General features: G+C 49.8%; 1 protein-coding gene across 1 annotated transcript; it reads right to left on the reverse strand.

Moving 5' to 3' along the window:
- Nucleotides 1-1,252: 1,252 nt before the first annotated feature.
- FOSL2 (FOS like 2, AP-1 transcription factor subunit) lies at nt 1,253-19,234 on the reverse strand. Its single transcript, XM_074818093.1, has 4 exons — nt 18,492-19,234; nt 12,258-12,512; nt 8,489-8,596; nt 1,253-7,014 (listed from the first exon to the last, which is right to left on the reverse strand). Exons 1-4 carry the CDS (start codon nt 18,588-18,590, stop codon nt 6,505-6,507), a joined length of 972 nt encoding a protein of 323 aa, XP_074674194.1. The 5' UTR covers nt 18,591-19,234; the 3' UTR covers nt 1,253-6,504.
- Between the last annotated feature and the right edge of the window lie 121 nt (nt 19,235-19,355).

The following is a 19,355-nucleotide window of genomic DNA, read 5'->3' on the forward strand; positions in this document are numbered from 1 at the left end:
CAGGTTGGCAGGAGGCAAGCAAGAACGTATCCTCCTGTTATCCTTTTTTTTTGGGAGGGGGCGGAGGGGGGATACGCTGCCAAAGGAGCCGGTTTGACAAAAATCAAGGCTGGATGCCTCTGTGCACCGGCGTAATGGGAAAGCCCTTCGTGAGGCAGGAAATCCTGGAGGCACTCCCCTTAGACAAAGCTTGTGTGCAGTAGGAGATCAAATGGGGACTCCCCCATGCCTGAGGCCCTGTAGAGATAGATATTAAGTGATGCTGCTCTTGGGTCCTTCAACATATTCGCTTATAATTGCCATGCCCCTCAGAATAACTGCTTTCTCCTTTAGCCCCACCAGGATGAGTGCATTTAGAGAAAGCTTCCCAAAGGCTCTCCATCACCCCCTGTGTCATCCTTGACTCTGTGAGACACCCTAAAGCTGGCCCCAGTTCTACAGCCCAAACCCTCCTATGCTGACTTTGTGTCAACTTTCCTACAATATGGATTCCTGACTGCTGAACTCACTTCACACAGGCATGTGCATGTATTCCCTGTTCTGGTGACTGATATCTTCAGCATTCCCCATGACTTCACAAATATTTTCATACACCAGCCACATAACTCACTCTGACATCTCTCATATCCTTCCCCATGGCACTGTGAGAACACAGGGGTTAAAAAAAAAAAAAAAAAAAGAGGGATGGAGACCAGCAGGAAGCCAAAGCAGACATTACTCCTGAGGAAACCCATGAGTAAGGAGCAGCTTGGCCTGGTGCCAGCTTGGCTAGCCATGACTCACCTAACATCTCCTCCCCACCACTGTTTCTCTTTTAACTTGAAAAGGACATCCTCCACTCCTAAGATGGTATATCTGGGTTCCTTCCACTCCAGAGGCTGCAGCTTTTCCCAGGTGAGCAAGGGAATCCCATCTTAACCTCCTCCTTACTGCCAGTGAAGAAACCATGTTCTCCAACCCACGTTTTCAGAGCAGGAGCTTTGAGTCCTTCTGGCTGAGGAAAGTAAAGTCACCTCAGCACATATTTTCTAACTCTATCCCTTTCTTTTTGAAGCCAAAATGAAAGGATTAATGCATTATTTGCCATTTAGCACAGGTGGTCTGCTCTGCTACCCTCTGCCCCATTTACCATTGTTGCAGATAACAGCTGTCTGGATTACAGGTGCTGTAATGAAAGAAGCCCTGAGATGTGCTACCACCGGCCACCTGGCAATGCTGTACCCATTTGTTCATATTGAAGGAACATGCAAGCTTTTAATTGTTCATGGCAAAGGGAGCTTTTTAATTACTTCAATTAACAGAGAGAGAACTCCAGTTAGCTCTTGCTATACAAAAGAGTGTCCACAATGTCATTAAAACAAGATTTACAAGTGTCATAACTCAGCAGCATAGTCAACAATACAGCCAATCATTACAACTGAGCACCAAAGGAGAAGAGGGGAACATCACACCACGGAGGAATGGGAGGAGAAGAAAGGAGTAGGGGAGGGAAGGTGCAGAGGAAAAAAGAAAAGTCATTTTTTCTTTTCAGTCTAAATTGATTTTATTCTACAAAATGCTACTCAGTTAAAATTGTAAAAGCAAAACCATTTTAATATGTTCTTTCTTTCATAGCAGCAAGCTTTCTCTAACAAGCTTTTTGTTTTAGTGCAAATACTGTAGGCCTGTAATTCAGTAAAATAACGAGAACATAAGAGAGACAACACCAGAGAGAATGCCTCAGAGCTGAGATTCTCCAGGACTGCAAGAACAATATCAAGATCACGATGAGCAAAGAAGGGTCCCAATTCAGCAGTCACCTTTAAGAACCTCCTTGGCAGAAACTATTTCACCACAGACAAAGAAAAAAAAAAAAAAAAAAAAGAAAAACCATGATCTAAAACTCTTGAGGAAAAAAAAAAAGATAATGGTGCCCCCAAACCTTCGATAATCCTCATAATCGCCTATTAATCTCTGGGGCTTGATTCCACCTCTGACACCCACTTTGCAGCAGCAAAAAGCTACTGATGCTTTCAAATTGCCTCCAGGAGAGTGGAATCAGAATCAGGCCCTTTCTGTATCTGAGGATCTTAAAGTAGACTTTAGTGACACGAGTAACTTATCGCTCTAATAAAGATGCACTATCCCTTATTGATGTTACTTTGAACTACACAGTATATCAAGATATATACAACAGTTTATCCTCTCACTGAGCAAAAACAATTGGATACCTATTTTCTACACATTTTAATATGGTTTTAATATCAAGTAACCACAAACAAGAAAGTGGAATAACCCTTTAATCATACAGGATAGGAAGGGAACAATTAGGTAAAACAGGATGGGATTTTATTATTATCTTGTATTCTGAGATTTGTCCTCAACTCCACCTACTGTTCACAGAGGAATGATAATGCATCTTTAGAAACATATCTCTTTTTACATTTTATACAGACAACAACAAAACCCAGAATCTTTTATTTAAAGAATCAAAAAGAAATTATTAGCCTAAAAAAAGAAGAAAATAGGAGTATTTTTAATGCTTTCTTTATTATATCCAAGTCTTGAACAGAAAAAAAGATGTAAACATGATAAATAAATAAGAAATAAAATGTAGATTGTTCCCCCCACCTCTTAAAATGCTTGACTTGGCCTTCCTTATGAAAATGAACTTGTAAGTGTCATAAGATTTCTTACATTTCAGAAGTCTGTTTTAGAATGAAAAAAACCAAACAAAACCCCAACAACAAAAAGAAAAAAAAAAAAGAAGCAATAACCAAACACCAGGAATGTGAGTTGGGAGGATGTTAAATTAATGGCGGGCAGATCTGCTGGAGCAGGCACAAGATGGCTGCCTTCCAATAAATAATAAGGTACCAGGGAGGAGGGGGGTGTCTTAGGTTTGTTTTAATTTTGGTTGGTTTTTTTTTTTTTTTTCCATTTAGGATGAAGGCCAGGTGGATCCTACATACAGTAAGCAGCAAAATTAAAGGTTCAGATGAACTAAATAGATCATTTAAATAATAATTATAAAAACACAACAGAGAGCTACTGTCCCCAGCATGTTGGTCCCAAATCCCATCACACCACAAGCAGTTTGAGACTTACCCAGTCTCCACACCTACAAGAAAGGAATGGATGAAGGCAATGCCACAACTGGGAAGGGAGAAGGAGGAATGAGAGCAAAACTGGAATGGCAAACATCATCTGGAAGCTGAATGTTTCCTTCAATGCAGCTGCTACTGCTCCTCCCAGTTTGGCACTGATTAATTTAAGATGTAATTAGAGTCTTTGTTGGGCCAGTCACTATGGGGTTGACCCAATACCCGCTGAAATTCCCTGGGCCTTTTTCTATTGACTTCAACAACTCTTGGTCAGACACTAGTTATAACAGCTCTTGCATCCCCATTACATGCAGAACACAGAGACGCTACATTTAGAAATTGGCAGGGAAGGTACTCATAGAAAATACCATTTTGGGGATAGGGAGGACAGTCAATTCCTAAAAAGCACACCAGTAAATCTGAAAAGAATAACGCAGGGCCAGACCAAAACAGCAGCAGAGCTCAAGTTGTACCTGTCTGCTAGAGACTAACCAAAAGGCAGGCTGATTCACAAAATACAAAAGGCAGGAGACCAGCGATCCCAACACTGGACATTCTCTGAGAGATCTGAGGGACAAAATGGGCAGGCACAAGGTATTTGGGGCTTTTTTCCAGATAGTAGAAAATAATCCTCTTTTCTGGGCAGTTTCACATGGCTCCTGTCAGTATCACAGGACAGACAAAGGGGACTGTCCTGTTCTGTCTCTGAGAAGGTCAATGACAAGGCAGCAGGCAAGGGCCAGCTGCAGCTCCTTTTGGCAACGATTCAGTGAGCAAAAGCAAAGGTATGTTTTTGTTGTTCCACTAGGAGTTAAGCTTACTCAGGTTTGAGGAGGCACCTGACTTCCTGAAAGCCCTAGCAGGAATGCTCCTGATCCTCTGGGAGACAGTGATCCTGGTCAGCTGGCCTCAAAAGTAGGTGCATCACTTTAGGATTCATCATTTGTCAATGTTGTATTCTGCAAAAATGGATATGGAAGTGACATGCAGAGACATTTTATTGAACAGTTTTAGATTCTCAATCCAGACTAGCCCAAACAAGCATCTGGCAAAATGGAGACTGTTAGAGAAGCAGCAGTTTCACCTAAAGTGATATCATCTACATAAAACCCTAGGAAAACAGGATGCTCTGTGCTAACTATGGGAAATTTAAGGTCTACTTTATTAAAAAGGAAGTTTTGATGTTCATGTAAGGACAAGAGAACTCCTTTATTAATTTTACTTATTGTGTAAGCTCAATTTGAAACCTCTAGCACTAGTATAATGATGGAAGTGTTTAGCAATAAAGAAAAAGCCTGAACCACAATCAGCTTTATGAAGCAAAAAGATCACTCCTATCGTTCTATTTCTGGCAGGTTTGGTAAATACCTGGGTTTAAAAATAACAGTAATAGTAAAAAAGCAAAGCCTACCTTTAGAGCCAAAGTAGTGTCCCTTTGAAATGATTCAAGGAATGGGCAGTGGCCAGGGTTTGAGGGAAGCCAGCCCTGCTGAGTAAAGTTCTGGTCCCATAAGACTGAACCCTATTAATTCCCAGTGGAGTTGGTGAGGAATGCAACAGTTTAGCATCTCACAGGACTGACCCTATAATCGCATATTGCATTTCTCCAGGTCCAGCCTGACCAAGAAATACCCTGGTTTCAGTTGATTTAAAAAAAAATTAATAATAAAAGAACAAGAAAATCTCACACCAAAATAAACAGCTGCCACCACAGCTTCAACAGACAGGACCAAAGAGCTATCCCCTAAGCAGCTTAGCTGGCAAGCTGGGCAATCCTACTGCGCACATGGTCATGGTTTGTCAGTGCCTTGACATCAACAGGAATTGAACTCGGCTCCAAGCGGGGATAAGTTACACACCTTACTGTTTTCAGTAGCGAACATCAGCACTGGAAAGCTTGTGCCCTCTGTGAGCACTTAGTAGTAGCAGCCAAGCCCACAGGGTGGAGAAGACAAGGACCCAGGGCTAGGGGAAGAGCCCTTTGATTTGTTTTTTATCTTCAGGCCGATCAACCCCAACAAAACCAGATCAATTACAATGCAAAAAAAAAAAAAAAAAAAAAAAACCAAAAAAACAGAAGCCAAAGACCAAGGTGCAAATAATGGTAATCCATTTTCCTCCACTGTCAATTTGTCATTCATAACCAGAGGTTATCAGAAGCTCTGTTCTAGTTCAAACAGGTCATCACTTCAACCGTGCCACTCCTGCCTGGACAGGAGCACCTTGTAGCCTGTGCTAGGTTGGAGGCTGGACCACTGCTTTCCCCCCAAGCTTGGAAATTGGGAATCTGAACAAACAGTACCCGCTAGTATCAACGGGTGGATGCATGCTGCTTTGTTTCCCAACAATTAAAAAGTCAGCAAGGGTACAGCCAGCTAGTTTCACCCTCTTATCCGCTGCCAGTCTCCAGCCTCGATTTATAGGCACGTGGTGCCACCTCTTTTTTGGTAGCGTGTTCTGAAAATATGGCCAAGGGGAAGATTTACTAACAGGAAGAGATCAGCCTCTGAGTCAGGAGTCCTGATGGGGAGGAAGATGCAATACTCCCTAGACAGCGGGCAGCCCAGGAAAAGTAAACAACAAGCAGCAGATTTGATATCCACCAAACTGGGGTAAAACCCTGCCAAAGACACTGGTAAGTTCCAGCCCAGCAGGTTTTATGATGTTACTTTGGCCCTGAGATGCTAACTTGTTTTTTGAGGAGCCCAAGGGAATAAATATATCTACATTTTAAAAAAGAAAGGTTTCTGCATGAGCCTCCTGCTGTCTCTGTGCCCCAGGCCAGAGTTAAGAGCTCTGCCCTTGCTGCTGAGCCCTTGGGCTCCTTTTGGTCCCCTCTCTCCCAGACCTCCTCCTGCCTGGGCAACCCTATGTGTTTCCCGCAATCTGTCCCAAGAGGAAAGATCCTAACAAGCCTTTAGACTTCAGAGCAACTGGATGAAATGTCATGGGATTGACAACATTGGAAATGATAAGCACAGAGGGAGAGAGAGAGGGAAAAAGAGAAGTTGTAAGATCAACTAACCAGAATGATCTAAGCACAGAGCACAACCGATCAGATCAATTCACAAAGGAAAGGGACGACTAGCAACTGTCTGCAGCTCTCCTTCAGTCCTGGCCAGGAGTGCTCCCCAAGTCCACTATGGCCATGAAGAGGTTTCCATAGGCAGTCCCTAAAGAGGAGACATCACCCTCTCCAAACAGTCCTGGTGTGTCAGTCCCACCCTTGCCGTTTCCTGCCTCCAGGGAGCTGGCATTGGTCCTCACTCTCCTTCCTGGAGCTGCAGCACTTTCCCATCCTTGTTCTTGCTGCCCTTGTGCTTGAACGATCCTGTGCCTGTCTCTAATCCCATGGAGGGGGGCTCCCCCCATGGTGCTGGGGGGATGTAACACACTGGCAAAATGGGGGGCCGCAGGGGGATTACAATGCCAGCAAGGTGGGAGAGTTCAAGGAATCCGAAGATTGGTCACCACTGCTGCTGCTCCTCCGGTGAGCTTTGGAGCAGGACTCGGACGGGGAGAGAGGAGACTCCTGATCCAACACGTTGGGGTAGGTGAACACTAAGTTGGAGGAGCCAGGAGTGATGGCTGGTGTTGAGGTCACCACGATGGGAGTGTTGAGTGCCTCCTCCCCATAAAAACCTCCAGCAATGCTGATGGGCTTGATGACAGACCTTTGGGCTTTGTCAAGGACCAAAGAAGAAGATGGGATCTCTTCCTCCACAGGCTCCTGCTTCACCACCACCGCTCCGCTTGCTCCAGTCCGAACGCTCTGGAGGCTGCTGGATGGTGGGCTCCGACGTTCCTCAGGGCTGATTTTGCACACAGGGCTGTGAGCCACCAGCATAAATTCCAGCTTCTCCTTCTCCTTCTGGAGCTCAGCGATCTCCTTTTGCAGCACTGACTTTTCCTCCTCCAGCACTTCAGTTTCCTGCAGACAAAAGGGAAATAAGTAAATATCAGAGGCTCTGGAACTGCTCCTCATCTGGAACGTGGCATGGGCAGATACACCCCAGACTCTTCACGCGTCAAGCAGGCACCAGGTCATTGCCACCTGAGCATCTTGTGTTTCATGTGCCTACCAGTAGGCTATTCCCAAACTTCACTGATCTAAGGGTTATAAATAGTCTTCTCATGAACTTGCCTTAATTTTCTCATGGACAGCTTCTACCACTCTGTCTTGGAACTGCAACTTCACTCTCCTCTCTTGCTGTCTGCCTGACAGACACCTTAGCAGAGAGAACCCAGATCTCCCATTGTTTTTTGTGTTAGGTAAGTCATATTTCTTTTCACTTAGACAGAGGTAGTGTACAGCAGTCTCTAAAGTGTTTCCATTTTCTTTCTGTAGTGCATGTTCCAGATTAGGTCTGACAGTTGCCTGACTCTTGCACAAAGGGCTTACACTTTCGTCTCCACTGGATCATGTCTTGATGCATCCTAGGATTAATACATTTACCTTTCCCATGGTCACACCACACTGATGGCTCATAGTCAATCTGTGATCAATTAGTACCTTCCTGTGTGAGGAGCTCAACATTTCACAAAAAACCTCACCCTCAGTCCTTCAGGATATGACCTTCCACTTTGTGCTCCTCTCACTTCTGTTACTTTAGTCATGACAATCCTTAAATTCTTCCTATAGGATGTCCTGCCTCCCCTACACTGAGAATACCTCCCAAATTTGAGTCAGCAGCATGTTTCACTGGTGTGCTTTCACTGCTACTGCTGCGCTTGTTAAGATCATTGAATAAAACCAGCCCCGGGCCGGTTCTTGAGCAGGAGCACTGGAGCCTTCCCTCCAGCCTCCTTCAACACAACCCATTCTTGCCTCCTCTTCAGCCAGTCCCTTACCCACCCCATGGTTCCTGTGCTCGCCCCTACCTTCTCCAGCTTAACTAGTTATTTCCCCTGTGGCACCAGACCACATGTTTCTGTGGTGTTTCCTTTGTGCAGGAAATCTGTTACCTCCACCAACGAAAAGTTAGCCTAAAGGATGCAGCTTTGATAGGCACACATAACATCATTTTCTACCACTTTCAGATGATCCTACCATCTTCAGTGCTTTTGTCCTTAAACCCTGCCTTTGAGGCACACAGCATCTTTATTTCCACTCATGGAGGGAGACCAGAGGTAGGAAGACTCATGCTAGTTGGGAGGCTAGAAGGGAAGACAGCTCCTAGGACATTTTGAACAGTCAGGAAGGGAAATTTTGGCTTCTGAGCTCCAGGCCTGAGCCCTCACCACGGTTGACGTAAGATCAACGCTACTGGGCAGCCTTGGAAGGGGAAGGCAGTGTGTGTTTTGTAGCATCTTCCTCAAATATGCTAACAGAGGGAGAGCAGTGCCCTTCAAACTGGTCTGAGGGGCAGGCGACAAGGAAGGAGAAATGTATGCAGAGCACGTACCGCCTGGAGTTTCTCTGTTAGCTCTCGACGCCTGTTACGACACTTAGCAGCTGCCAGCTTGTTCCTCTCTCTCCGGATCCTTCGCTTCTCTTCTTCCTCGGGCGACAGCTGTGGGCAAGCGCCAAGAAAACCCACAATCAGATCTGAGCAAGGCATTCCTTGAAGTTTGTGAGGATTTAACCGCAATGCAAAGGAAAAAGGCCTGATCCAGCAGAGTGCTGAGCACTCCCCCTCTTCACTGATGTCAGCATAAGATGAAAGCACACAGTATCTCTGCCTGCACTGGGTCTTAGCAAAAGGGTGAGGAGAAGATGGAGCAGGGGGAAGATTGTGTAAGAGGACAGTGAATCTGCACCAAGGCCAAACAGATAAAAGATGCTCTGATTGTTTCACAACTTGGGTGGTACATTAAGCAAAACCAGAGCACGATGTTGTAAGTGCCTCTTTCTTGAAAGAAAATATCTGCTGCTTCCCACACAAAAATAGTTGTTAGCTTGAAGGTCGGGGATGGGGTGGAGGGGGAGACAGGGAATCAGCAGAGCTCCCATGAAGTCCGTGAAGCAACAATGATTTATACCACCCAAAAATCTGACCTCAGATTTTCAAGCACTCAGCGAGATAACACACTGTGCTTCTTGCATCAGCAGGCAAAGCTCCAGTGGTATCAAGGGCTTCCTGAGGCCAGCTGACATCCTCACTGATGTAAATCAGGAGCAATTCCATAGAAACCCATCGAGCAACACACTTGCGAAACCAGAGGAAGCGAGCAGAAGCCCACAAGATCTGGTCAGGTCAGGCCTAGCTTTTGGGGTTTGAGACAAGGTTTTACAAATCCCAGCAGTGGCAGATAGGCTTGTGCCACTGCCAGGGCTGGGGAGCCGGTACAGCAGCGCATGAAGAGTGCCAGCGTGGCCTGGCTCACCGCTGCGGCACACGGCATGCAGGAGCTGGTGCAAAGAGACCACCGTGGGGATCCACAGCAGGCGCTTGGCCATGCATCCTCCTCCGCCACGGACCGACCTTGTGCCCTGCACTTCAGCCTCACTGGGCTGGTGTGTGCTGTGGGGAGCTCTGCCCCAGTGACTGCAAACAAAAGTGAAACGAGCACCCTTGCAAAGCACATGTCAGATCTCACGTAGTGCTAGTGGAGAAAGGAAAGAAAAACCTTTTCATAAAAGCTTTCAGTTTTAATATCTTCAGGATCTGTCAAATCACAAGCAAAACATTCACCTTTTTACTCTATTTTCTTTTTAGTGTAGCTTTACTCTAACCTCATTCTGGTTTGTTTGGGTTTGCTTTATTTCCTTAATTTCAATCTTTGCAGTTTTGGGGAGTTTACTTCAGCCTCTGGGCATTCCCCTCACTCAGTTCTGCCTTTTTTTTTTTTTTCCAGGACCCAGCCTGTGCCTGCAATTTCACCTGCACACAGCTTGAGCCCCAGGATACACACCAAGCAACACAAGGACTTCAGGACACAGGTTTTGGGTCTGAAAGCTCTTCCATCAGCAGATTACAGGGCTCCATCTCAGGGCGGGAGGTACCTCCACCCTTCTGGGCAGCAGCTGGTGGGGCTTTGGCACATGCCCCCCAGTAAGGAGCCCCTGCTGGCACCACTCTCCTTGCTACAGCTCTGCCTGCTCACTTCCCAGCCCACATGTGTGTGGGGTAAAAATGTATTTGCACACAAGTATCCGCAGTACAGCAAAGCGTTAAGCCCGCACACAGATTCTGCACTGACTTGGGGCCTCTGCATACAGTTTTCAAGAGCCCTTTCACGCTTTAGAAGTAGAGACATCAATGTTGGGACCAAAATTTCTCCTCCCAGGGCCCTCTCATTTTTAAATTACTGTCTCAGAGTCTATGCTTTGCAAAAAATCTCATAGACGGGGCTGAAGCCCCTAATCTGGATGTGCTTAACATTATACTGGGTCTAAAAAGGAATATTCTGTCAGCGGTTGCTGGATTTGTTTGAAAGCGGTTGGATTTGGCACTCTTCATGCCCCTGCTGTACGCGTTATCTGCAGCTTGTCCAAGCCCAATACGTGCATTCACTGGCAGAAACATTCATCAAAACAGGCTCTTTTCATAAAGCGTTACACAATGTTTTCCAAAAGGGCACTGCGATGCGGTGTTCAGAGCACCAACAGCTGAAACCTGAGCCAAAGAGCCACGGTAAAGCACCCGCGTACTGCCTTAGCACGTGTCTAATAAAAAAAGACTTGGCTTTGAATGACCCACAGTGAACGGCTTGCAAACAAGCCACAGGCCAGGAATTGCTTGGCAGGCATCCTTCAGCAAATAACTCTGAACAACAAATAAAGCGGAGAATATGGTGATCTCTTCACGGCCAATTTGTGAACACAGAGGCAGCATTTGTCAAACAAATTAGTTGTTGCTAATTATTCCCCCAGTTCTCCAGAGCTTCCCTGGCTTTGGACACCAGCCCTGCACCCAGGGAATCGGGAGGTAGCTCCGACTGGTGGAAAGGAGTGGCACTTACCCGAAACGCCACGGCTGCCCCATCCTTCCCCCCAAAAACGGGTCTCAGTGCACCCATACCAGCTTCCCCAACAAAGGTGTGCCTCACTCTGGACAAGTGACTTTAACCCCTTCCCTGGCTCTTAGGTCTAAACCAGACAGCAAGTTCACATAAAATAATCAGATTGTGAAAACAGATGACGTGGAAGTAAAAGTAGGGCTGGTGAGTCTTATTGGAAACAGACCTCATGCAATAGTGTGTGCTCATGTACTGAGGGTGCGCAGTGCATCTCATTACACTGCTCTGCAGCGACCCACACAACTGCTGCTTGGGAACAATTCAGAGAGATGTAGATGATTCAGATTTTTTTAATTTTTTTTTTTTTTAAAAGAATTTTTTTTAAAAAAGAAATCAACCTAGCACTGTGGATAGATGTTCACCAGATAACCCTGGAGAAGGCTGTTTCTTACTAAGAAGAGATTGACAGGGCTGAAAGGATTTGCAGAAGACAAGATGCCTACATCTAGTCCAGTGCCCTGCCCCAGCACAGGATCCAGGGTCCCAGCTCGATAATCCCATCAGGAGGCTGAGCACGGGGCAGCCACCCCATCCCAGCTGTGAAAATGCCACTGGGTTGGGACCAGAAAAGTCTCTGCTTATAGGATCCCCACCTCACCTTTGTAAAGAGATCAAGTGATTGCATGTTTGCAGTGGGAAGGTGGATTTAGACCCCAGACATCCAAGAAGGCTCTTGCTACTTAGAGTCGAGGTGCTCTAGGGAAGCTGGTCCTCCCTGCACGATGCTGGCTTGTACTCGTGGTATCACCCAAAAGTGAGACTGGAGCAGTGCGAGCTGCCACAGAGCAGATATAAAACACCAGCTGATGTAACTTGGGTGTCAGATTTCTAGAGGACCTACATAAAAGCTCCTCTGCTTGCTCAGAGGTTTCTTTCTGCCTGGAGTGGCAGAGACACTCAAACTGAAACCCAGGACTCAACTTCAGGGTTTCACCTGCTTTTTGAAACAGGGCTGCACTGCAGCCCGGTGGTGCAAAGTGGTTGATGGAGGCTGGGTAAGTCTTGCTGTATGATGAGGAAGCAGCAATAAAATAATCCTCTGGCTTACACCCTATGTCACCCTGAGAAACCCCAGCACCTGTACAGCACAAGGGACAGAGCTCAGCACTCCCCGAGGGGGCCAGGAGAGCCCAAGAGAGGGCGGGGTAGGAGTGGAAATCTCTGTACACTTGTTTTCAAGGCACCCCCAGCTGCTCTCCCTGCCGTGGTTACCTGCTCGTCTCTTCGTCTCCGGCCCACTGTGGTCCCGATGGTTTTGATCACACCAGGTCGCTGAAGGGCCGTGTGTCCGGCCACTGAAGACAGCGGGGGCAGCGGGTGGCTGTAGGGGTGTGAACGAGAGTAAGGGCTTGACATGGAGGTGATGACAGTGGGCTGGACCATCCACTGCAGGTCTTGGCTGGTTGTGATGGCGTTGATCGTAGGGATAAAAGCACTGCCTGATCCTGGCATATCTACCCGAAATTTCTAGGCAGGAGAGAAAAGAGAGAGAAAGAGAAGAGAAGAAACCGTCAATGAAAGCAGAACATAAGTGGTTTCTCAGAAACCATCTAGGCCCTCAGGAGTGGCACCAGTAAGGATCAAAGCAGCACCCGAAGCAAAAGCACCGGCTGCCGGTGCTTCTGCAGCATCCCAGGCTGCCCCCGACAGCTGCAGCACTCCCAGGGAAGGCACCGGGCTCAAGAGCTTCCCCTCCAGAGCAGCCCTGCCCCCTTCCTCATCCCCCCCACACCTCCCCAGCATCCCCTAGGCCAGCCTCCCCTCCCGGGCAGCGTCCCCACCACCACCTCCTGCCTGCACCCACTGCTCCTTCCGGCGTGGAGCAAAAGGGGAATTAAGGAGTTTCTAGAAAAAACACTTCTCTGCCAGTCCAAAGAGAAGGAAGAGAAACTTCAGCTCTGAAATGCCATTACCAAACAGAGCAAAGCCTTCTTCTACCAAAGGATTCCCCTGAAATTTGGGCTCCGTCCATGTAGGGTTTGGTACAGCAAGAACAGCAGCTTGCTTCTTGTTCAGTGGTTCTGCGCTCACCGCACACACAAGGCGAGAAACCCAGCCCCGGGATGGTTACGTGCGAGGATATGTATTTTAATAGCAGCCTATAAAATAGGTCTTAGGATTCAGATCGGACAAGTTCCCTGCAGCTCTCTGCACTGTCTAGACAAAACAAGGCAGCAGTAAAACCAAGGCAGCAGGTAATGATCTCCTCCAAAATACATGTACACCTTGTTTCAGACAGAGGTAAATCCATCTGGATAATATGCTGGCACTAAACTGCAAGGAAAACAATCGCTTGTCCCCGGAGGGGGAAGCAGGGGAGAAAGAATGCTTTTGTCTATGCTGAGCTCCTTCAGGAGGCTTTCAATGGTTAGACTCAGTTTTACAGAGGTGCTTGCTCCAGCAATCCCTGAGCAAGGGACAGGGCTTGTAGGGCCAGCAGCCGTCACTACCACTGATTTGTAAGCGTTGAAATGCTCCCACGAAAAATGCGCATTCTTGGGTCCACAAACTAGCTTCCCAGAGAAGTGAGAGCCCTTGCATCAGCCTGACCTCAGCTCAGGTAAGCGTCTCAGATAAGGGACAGCACTTCAACATAGATTTCCTTTTCAGGGTGTGCCTAGTCAAGCACCTTAAGTGCTTTGTTAAACCAAGGCTACTGCAAATAGTATTTCACATTCTGATAGCTACAGCATTTTAGGCCATTATTAGCCACAAGAAGTCCAGCTGCCAATGCCTGGAGATCAGGAGATCCAGTTTGAATACCGACAAATGCTGACTTACAGCTTTGGACAGCTCAACATCTAGCAAGAAAGGACGAGAGAAGGAAGGAGAGAATCCAGTTAAGCAGATGGGGGAATTAATTACACAGACAGGATGACACTGGCACCAAGACCTTGGCAAAAGCCCTGCCAGAACCTCCGAGATTCACCTAGAGCTCGAGTCCAACACAACCTCAGCACACCCCACATTTCAGAGTGCACGCCATCTTTGTGACCTCTCCTAATTAACTAAAGAGGCCCAGAGCTGCAAACTGTCAACACTACAGAGGAATTTATGGGCACAAATCCCTCTTTGCTCTGCCCGGCATAGGCTGTGACCACACGGCACAGGAGAGGATGCCTTGGTGCCTCCAAAACCATAACTCAAAGGGACCTTAACCTCACAGAAGGGAGGAAGTGCAAGACTAGTTGAACCACAAGTGCTCAAGTCAAGGGATGCAAGTTCTGCTTCCAGCTCCACAAGTGTCTTCTACCATGACCTTTACCCATCATCCCTCCTGTACCCAAAAAGCAGGGGGGGGGGGAAGAAAGAGTCCTGCTTTGCAGGGACATTAGAAAGCTATGGCTGCAAAACAATCTTTTGGTGCTTTACTATGCAAAGAGACCATTTGCATTCCAGAGCAAACAGTTCTGCAGTGGTGCCAGTGCCCGGTTACTGCAGCTGCAGCCTCCAACACCCAGTGACCTGCTAAAAATTTCCATCAGAGGTCGGGAGAGCCAGATCCACCACCAAAACAGCCACATAAAATACAAGCATCTGACACAAAGACCAGGCTCCAAGTTATTGATAAAGTGACTCCTCCACTTGCAGCCTTGCAAATGTATTTAACTTGCTGTACTTGCAACTGTATTTAACCTAGGACCCCTTTTCTAACACTAGTGAAGGTCTGCTGGACCGCAAAGGGGAGCTGCTCAGTTCAGCCGCATCTTTTGGCAGCTCTGTGGTGCTTGCCTGCAGACCCAGGAAGAGACCAGACTCCATGTCATGCTCCATCTCTGTCACCAGCTTCCTTTCTAATCCCTCAAAAAATCTTAAAAAAATTCCCCCCAATTTGTATTCTGTATTTTCCAAAGGCAGTCTTCTACCCAGGTAACTAATTAATGGACACACTGCTGTGACAGGCTGAGTCTTCAGATACGGGGTGCTCGGGCTACCTCTGGCTTTCACAAGCATCGCTTCCTGCCTGGCCAGGCTTTCCCCGCATACCTCGCTTTCCCTGCTAGGACACTGCACTGGATCAGCCAGGCCGTGACAATACACTGCTGGCCCACCATGGTCTGCCCAGTGGCCATCAGCTCTGGCCCCTGGGACGCTGCTGGTTTCAGTGGCAGGCCCCAAACTCCCTGACACCTCCGCTGCACAGTCCCTTTGAGCACCGGCCTCCTCGCTTTGGAGCTCCAGACCTCTCCCCGGACTGCAGCCCCAGGTTTGCTCTCCTCATTCCTCCTCCCCTCAGAGAGCTTTGATCCCCCCCGCCAGCCTGGCAGAGCCGCCTGACCTCACCCGCCTCCCTGATTCTCCTCTTTCCAGACCCCCTCCTGCCATTTCCTCACCCAGGACACCCACAGCTCTCCTCTCCTGACCCAGGAGAGGCTCCTGGGGGCAACTGTCCGCCAGCTCTCGGTTCTCCTTATCTACGAGGAATTCACAGTGCTACAGAAAAGATGTGGCGATAGCCAGATTGCAGGGCTACACACACAGCACGCGCTCAACCACGAAGCCACCGCTCTCCTCCTGACCCAAGCAACTCAGATGAAGGTATCATTAAAAAAAGAGCAACAGCTAAACAGCAAACAGAAAGAGTCCTGTTATTAAGAGTGCCAAGAACTGAGGTCAGTCTCTGCTCTGCCTTAAAAACGCAGGGTTGGAGAGCAGCGTCCCCCAATCCATAGTCAAGGGAGTCTCCAGCGAGTCCTGCCACGGGCAGGGACAGGCTGTGTTAGCAGGTCACAACTTTGGAGCACAGGCAGCATGGGAAAATTTCAGGCTTTGGCTCTGTGGTTCCCTTCTCCATCTTAACAAGGAGTTTCTATACTGCACCCCATTGCATCTCTGCTCCCCTCTGGACCTTCACTTACATCTGTAACTGCAAGCACTGAGCGTCTAGAAACAGGCCGTGAGAAAAACAAACCCAACAGCAAAACCACCAAAAAAACACCCAGAGGATCTTTAACAACTACTTAGTTATCAAATATAGGGTGTATAGGATATATCCTATAATAAATACAGAGCCCCGACAGCTCTCCCGTGTCAAACATCTCAAAGGAAAACTGGACGCAGTGCTGGGATATCCGAGGGGAAAGTCAACCGATCTGAAAGAGTACACAAACTCTTCCCATTAAAGTCTATGTTTACCACATGGCAAGTCAGTGATTAGGAAAATAGCATGACACGCAACTTAAAAGAAAAATGTTCCACTGCTGCGTTGTATGGGAAAAATAATTAAAAAGCATCAAAGTTTTGGCTCAGATACACAGTTTCCACTTAAACATGTGACCGATGCATCTTTTCTTGCTTTGGGAAAAAAAAACACACTAAAGAAAAAATTTCTACAATGCATATTTTCTGTAGCGATAAAACTCTGCAGATCTCTGTAGACCAGAATCAGCAGAACAGCTCGACTGCTAGGGTAAAGGCAACACTTACATTTGATCCTAATCTACAACATCTGTAAGGATCAAGGGAAAGACGACGCGCAAGGCCTTGAGAAATCTCCCGGATTTTTAAAGAAAACATTTATGTTCTCGCTAAGCCGACGTCCTGTGCAAAGCCCCGTTCCAGATAGTAACCCTAGAAACTGGGCTCTGGCCCCCGTATCAAACACCACGCACGGCAGCTGTCAGGGGAAGACATGCAGCCCCAGAAAATGAAAAGGGGAAAACCCAGTTACGGGTCAGACCTTGATAGCTCAAATATTAAGTGGCACCAGAGTTTCACAACCTCCTGCACCAAGTGCTTGAATCCAGCGCAGCTGCTGAATCCGAGGAGGAAAGAGAGAGCGAAAGATTTGCAGCCTGCCGGGCGTTTCCAGCTTCTCAGCGCCCCCCTTCCCGCTCCCCCACCTTGTCCTGGCATTTACACAGGGAATAAGCTGGAGCCGACCTACAATCCCTGGAAATCTCAGTCCACAGCCCGCAGAGGGCACCAGCGAGATGCATTTGGAGCAGGCGGGGAGCGGCGGCGAGTCATTTCTGGTAAAACTTCTTTAATGTGAGGAATGTCACGGGCTGGTACGGTTGGCAAAGTTTAAGACTGGACTTTTTTTCTTTTTCTTTTTTTTTTTTTTTAAATGATCCTATGACTTCTTGATGCGAAGACAGCAATGTGCTCACGCTGCCAGTTTGCTCATACAAGCCACACAAGAAATAATAATATTGGGGGGAGGGGGGGGGGGGGAGCCCAACTCTGAAAAAGCAAAAAAAGAGTGAGGTTGGGCCAGCTGATGTAAACAAGTTATGAAATAACCCAGGTTTGTATAACTGGCCCGATTGTGTAATGCCTTCCCCAGAAGTGGTGGATTTAGTCGATGTAGGCACATAAGCCATTCCGAGATGTTTTCTTAGGAAAACGAAAAGGAAAAAAAAACCCGACTAAGCTTTCAGGTCCGTGCATTCACGCCGCTCCCACAGGAAATCTCTCCCATTCTTCGAGCGCCGGCCGGCAGCTGGAGCCTGCGGGAGGGAGTGGGGCCGGCCGGCGCGGGGAGCGCTCCGCCGTCTCCCCGGGAAACTCCCGCTCGGGAAAAAGCCATCACCACCGGAGAGCGGCTCCCGGTGAAGCGAAGGAGCAGCCGGGCAGCGAGTGGGCAGGGCAGGGCAGAGCCGCACGCCGCCGGCCTTAGGGTCCCACCGGTGGGAAAGGCAGAAAGAGCGTCACCGCCGCGGAGCTAAACTTTGGGGGGGGGGGGGGGGGGGAGAAGCGGAGAGACCACCCGAGACTGCTGGAAGAGCTAGAGCCCACTTCAAGCCACCCCCTGCGTGGTTTAAGGTGGCTGTAATCGCGCCTGGAAAGTCACTCAGGCGGCACCTCCCAAAGTCCCGGGGAAGACGCCCCAACTGTTGCGAGCGAGCCCGGGGCAGCGCCCGGGAAGGGGCGGCGAGCGGAGGGGCCGAGGAGCTCCCGGCCCGAACAAAAGCAGGAAGGAGGAAGAGTCAGATGCGCCCGTGGATTTGCGTTACCGGCCTGGCAGAGGAGTTGCCCGGGGGAGCCCTCCGGTTTGCGAGCTCGCTCCGGCACCAGGCGGGGTCCCCCCACCGACCCCCGCGGGCCCCGCTCTACCCGCGGCCGGGGCGGCGGAGGTGAGCGGCCCCACCGGGAGCTGCCTCACCGCCCGTCCCCGCTCGGGGCCTGGCCGCTGCCTCCCGCGACGCCCCCGGCCACGGGTGGGCACCTCGGGCCCCGACCGGCGGGGAGCTCCGCTCAGCGTCCCGCCCGGAAGGGTCGCGGCACCGGCTCCGGGAGGGAAGGGAAGGGAGGGAAGCGGCGGCGCCCGGCCGGGGGCGATGGGACGGGACGGGACGGCGGCTGCGGGCAGCCCGCGCCCCGGCACCGCCTGCGCCCCCGCGGCCGGCGCCGCTCCCCGGGCGTGGCGGTGAACTCCCGCGCCGGGAGCGCTGGCAGCGGCCCCCGGAGGGACCGGGGGAGAGGGGCAGCGCCCGGCCCTACCTGCTGGGCTGCGCCGCTGGAGTAGGTCTCGGGGTGTCCCGGGGAGCCGCTGCTGCCTCTGGAGGAGGTGTCGAAGTTCCCGGGGTAGTCCTGGTACATGGTCCGAGGTCGGGCCGGGGGAGCCGCGTCCCCGCCTTCCTGCACCGACACCCGCCGCTCCCTCGCCGTCTCCCCGCCCCCTTCTCCCTCCCGACCTCTTCGGCTCCTGCCTTTCGCCTCACAACGCTCGCCGCGGAAAGCGGAGGGGAGGGGGGAAAAAAAAGAAAAAAAAAAGAAAAAAAAAAAGGCTTTGGAGGAGAAAAACGGGGAAAAAAGAGGGGGAGAAAATGAAAAAATAATAATAATAAAAGAGGCTGAGGCGGCAGCGAAGCACCGACGGGACGGGCCGGGAGGGCTGTTCGGGAGCGGAGCCGTGCGCGCAGGCAGGCGCAGGCAGTTGCGGGCAGCGGTGGCGCCGATGTCCTCTCTCCGCGCTGCCCGGCGAGACTCGCCCCGCCGGCGGAGCGGCCGCGGCCCCGGGGGCTGCAGGCGGAGCGGTTCTCCTCCGCCTTCTCCCCCCCCCCCCCCTCCTCCTTCCTCCTCCTCCTCCTCCACCCACCACCACCAACCGCCCCTTTTCCCGGCGCGGGGGTGACTCAACCGGGTCTTACGCCCCGCGGTTCCCCCGGTAGCGCGACCGGCAGCTCCGCGCGCACCCGCGGTGACTCAGAGCAATGGCATCGCCCCGGACCCACGCGCTTATTATCCGCCCGCCGCCGCACCATGTGCACTCGCACACGTCAAACCCGCGGCGCACCGGCCCCACCTTTGCCAGAGCGGAGCCTCCCACCTGCCGCCGCCGCGGGGGGGGGGCGGGGGGGGGGC

This window comes from Strix aluco, chromosome 3 (genome assembly GCF_031877795.1).
Source record: "Strix aluco isolate bStrAlu1 chromosome 3, bStrAlu1.hap1, whole genome shotgun sequence".
Lineage (NCBI taxonomy): Eukaryota > Metazoa > Chordata > Aves > Strigiformes > Strigidae > Strix > Strix aluco.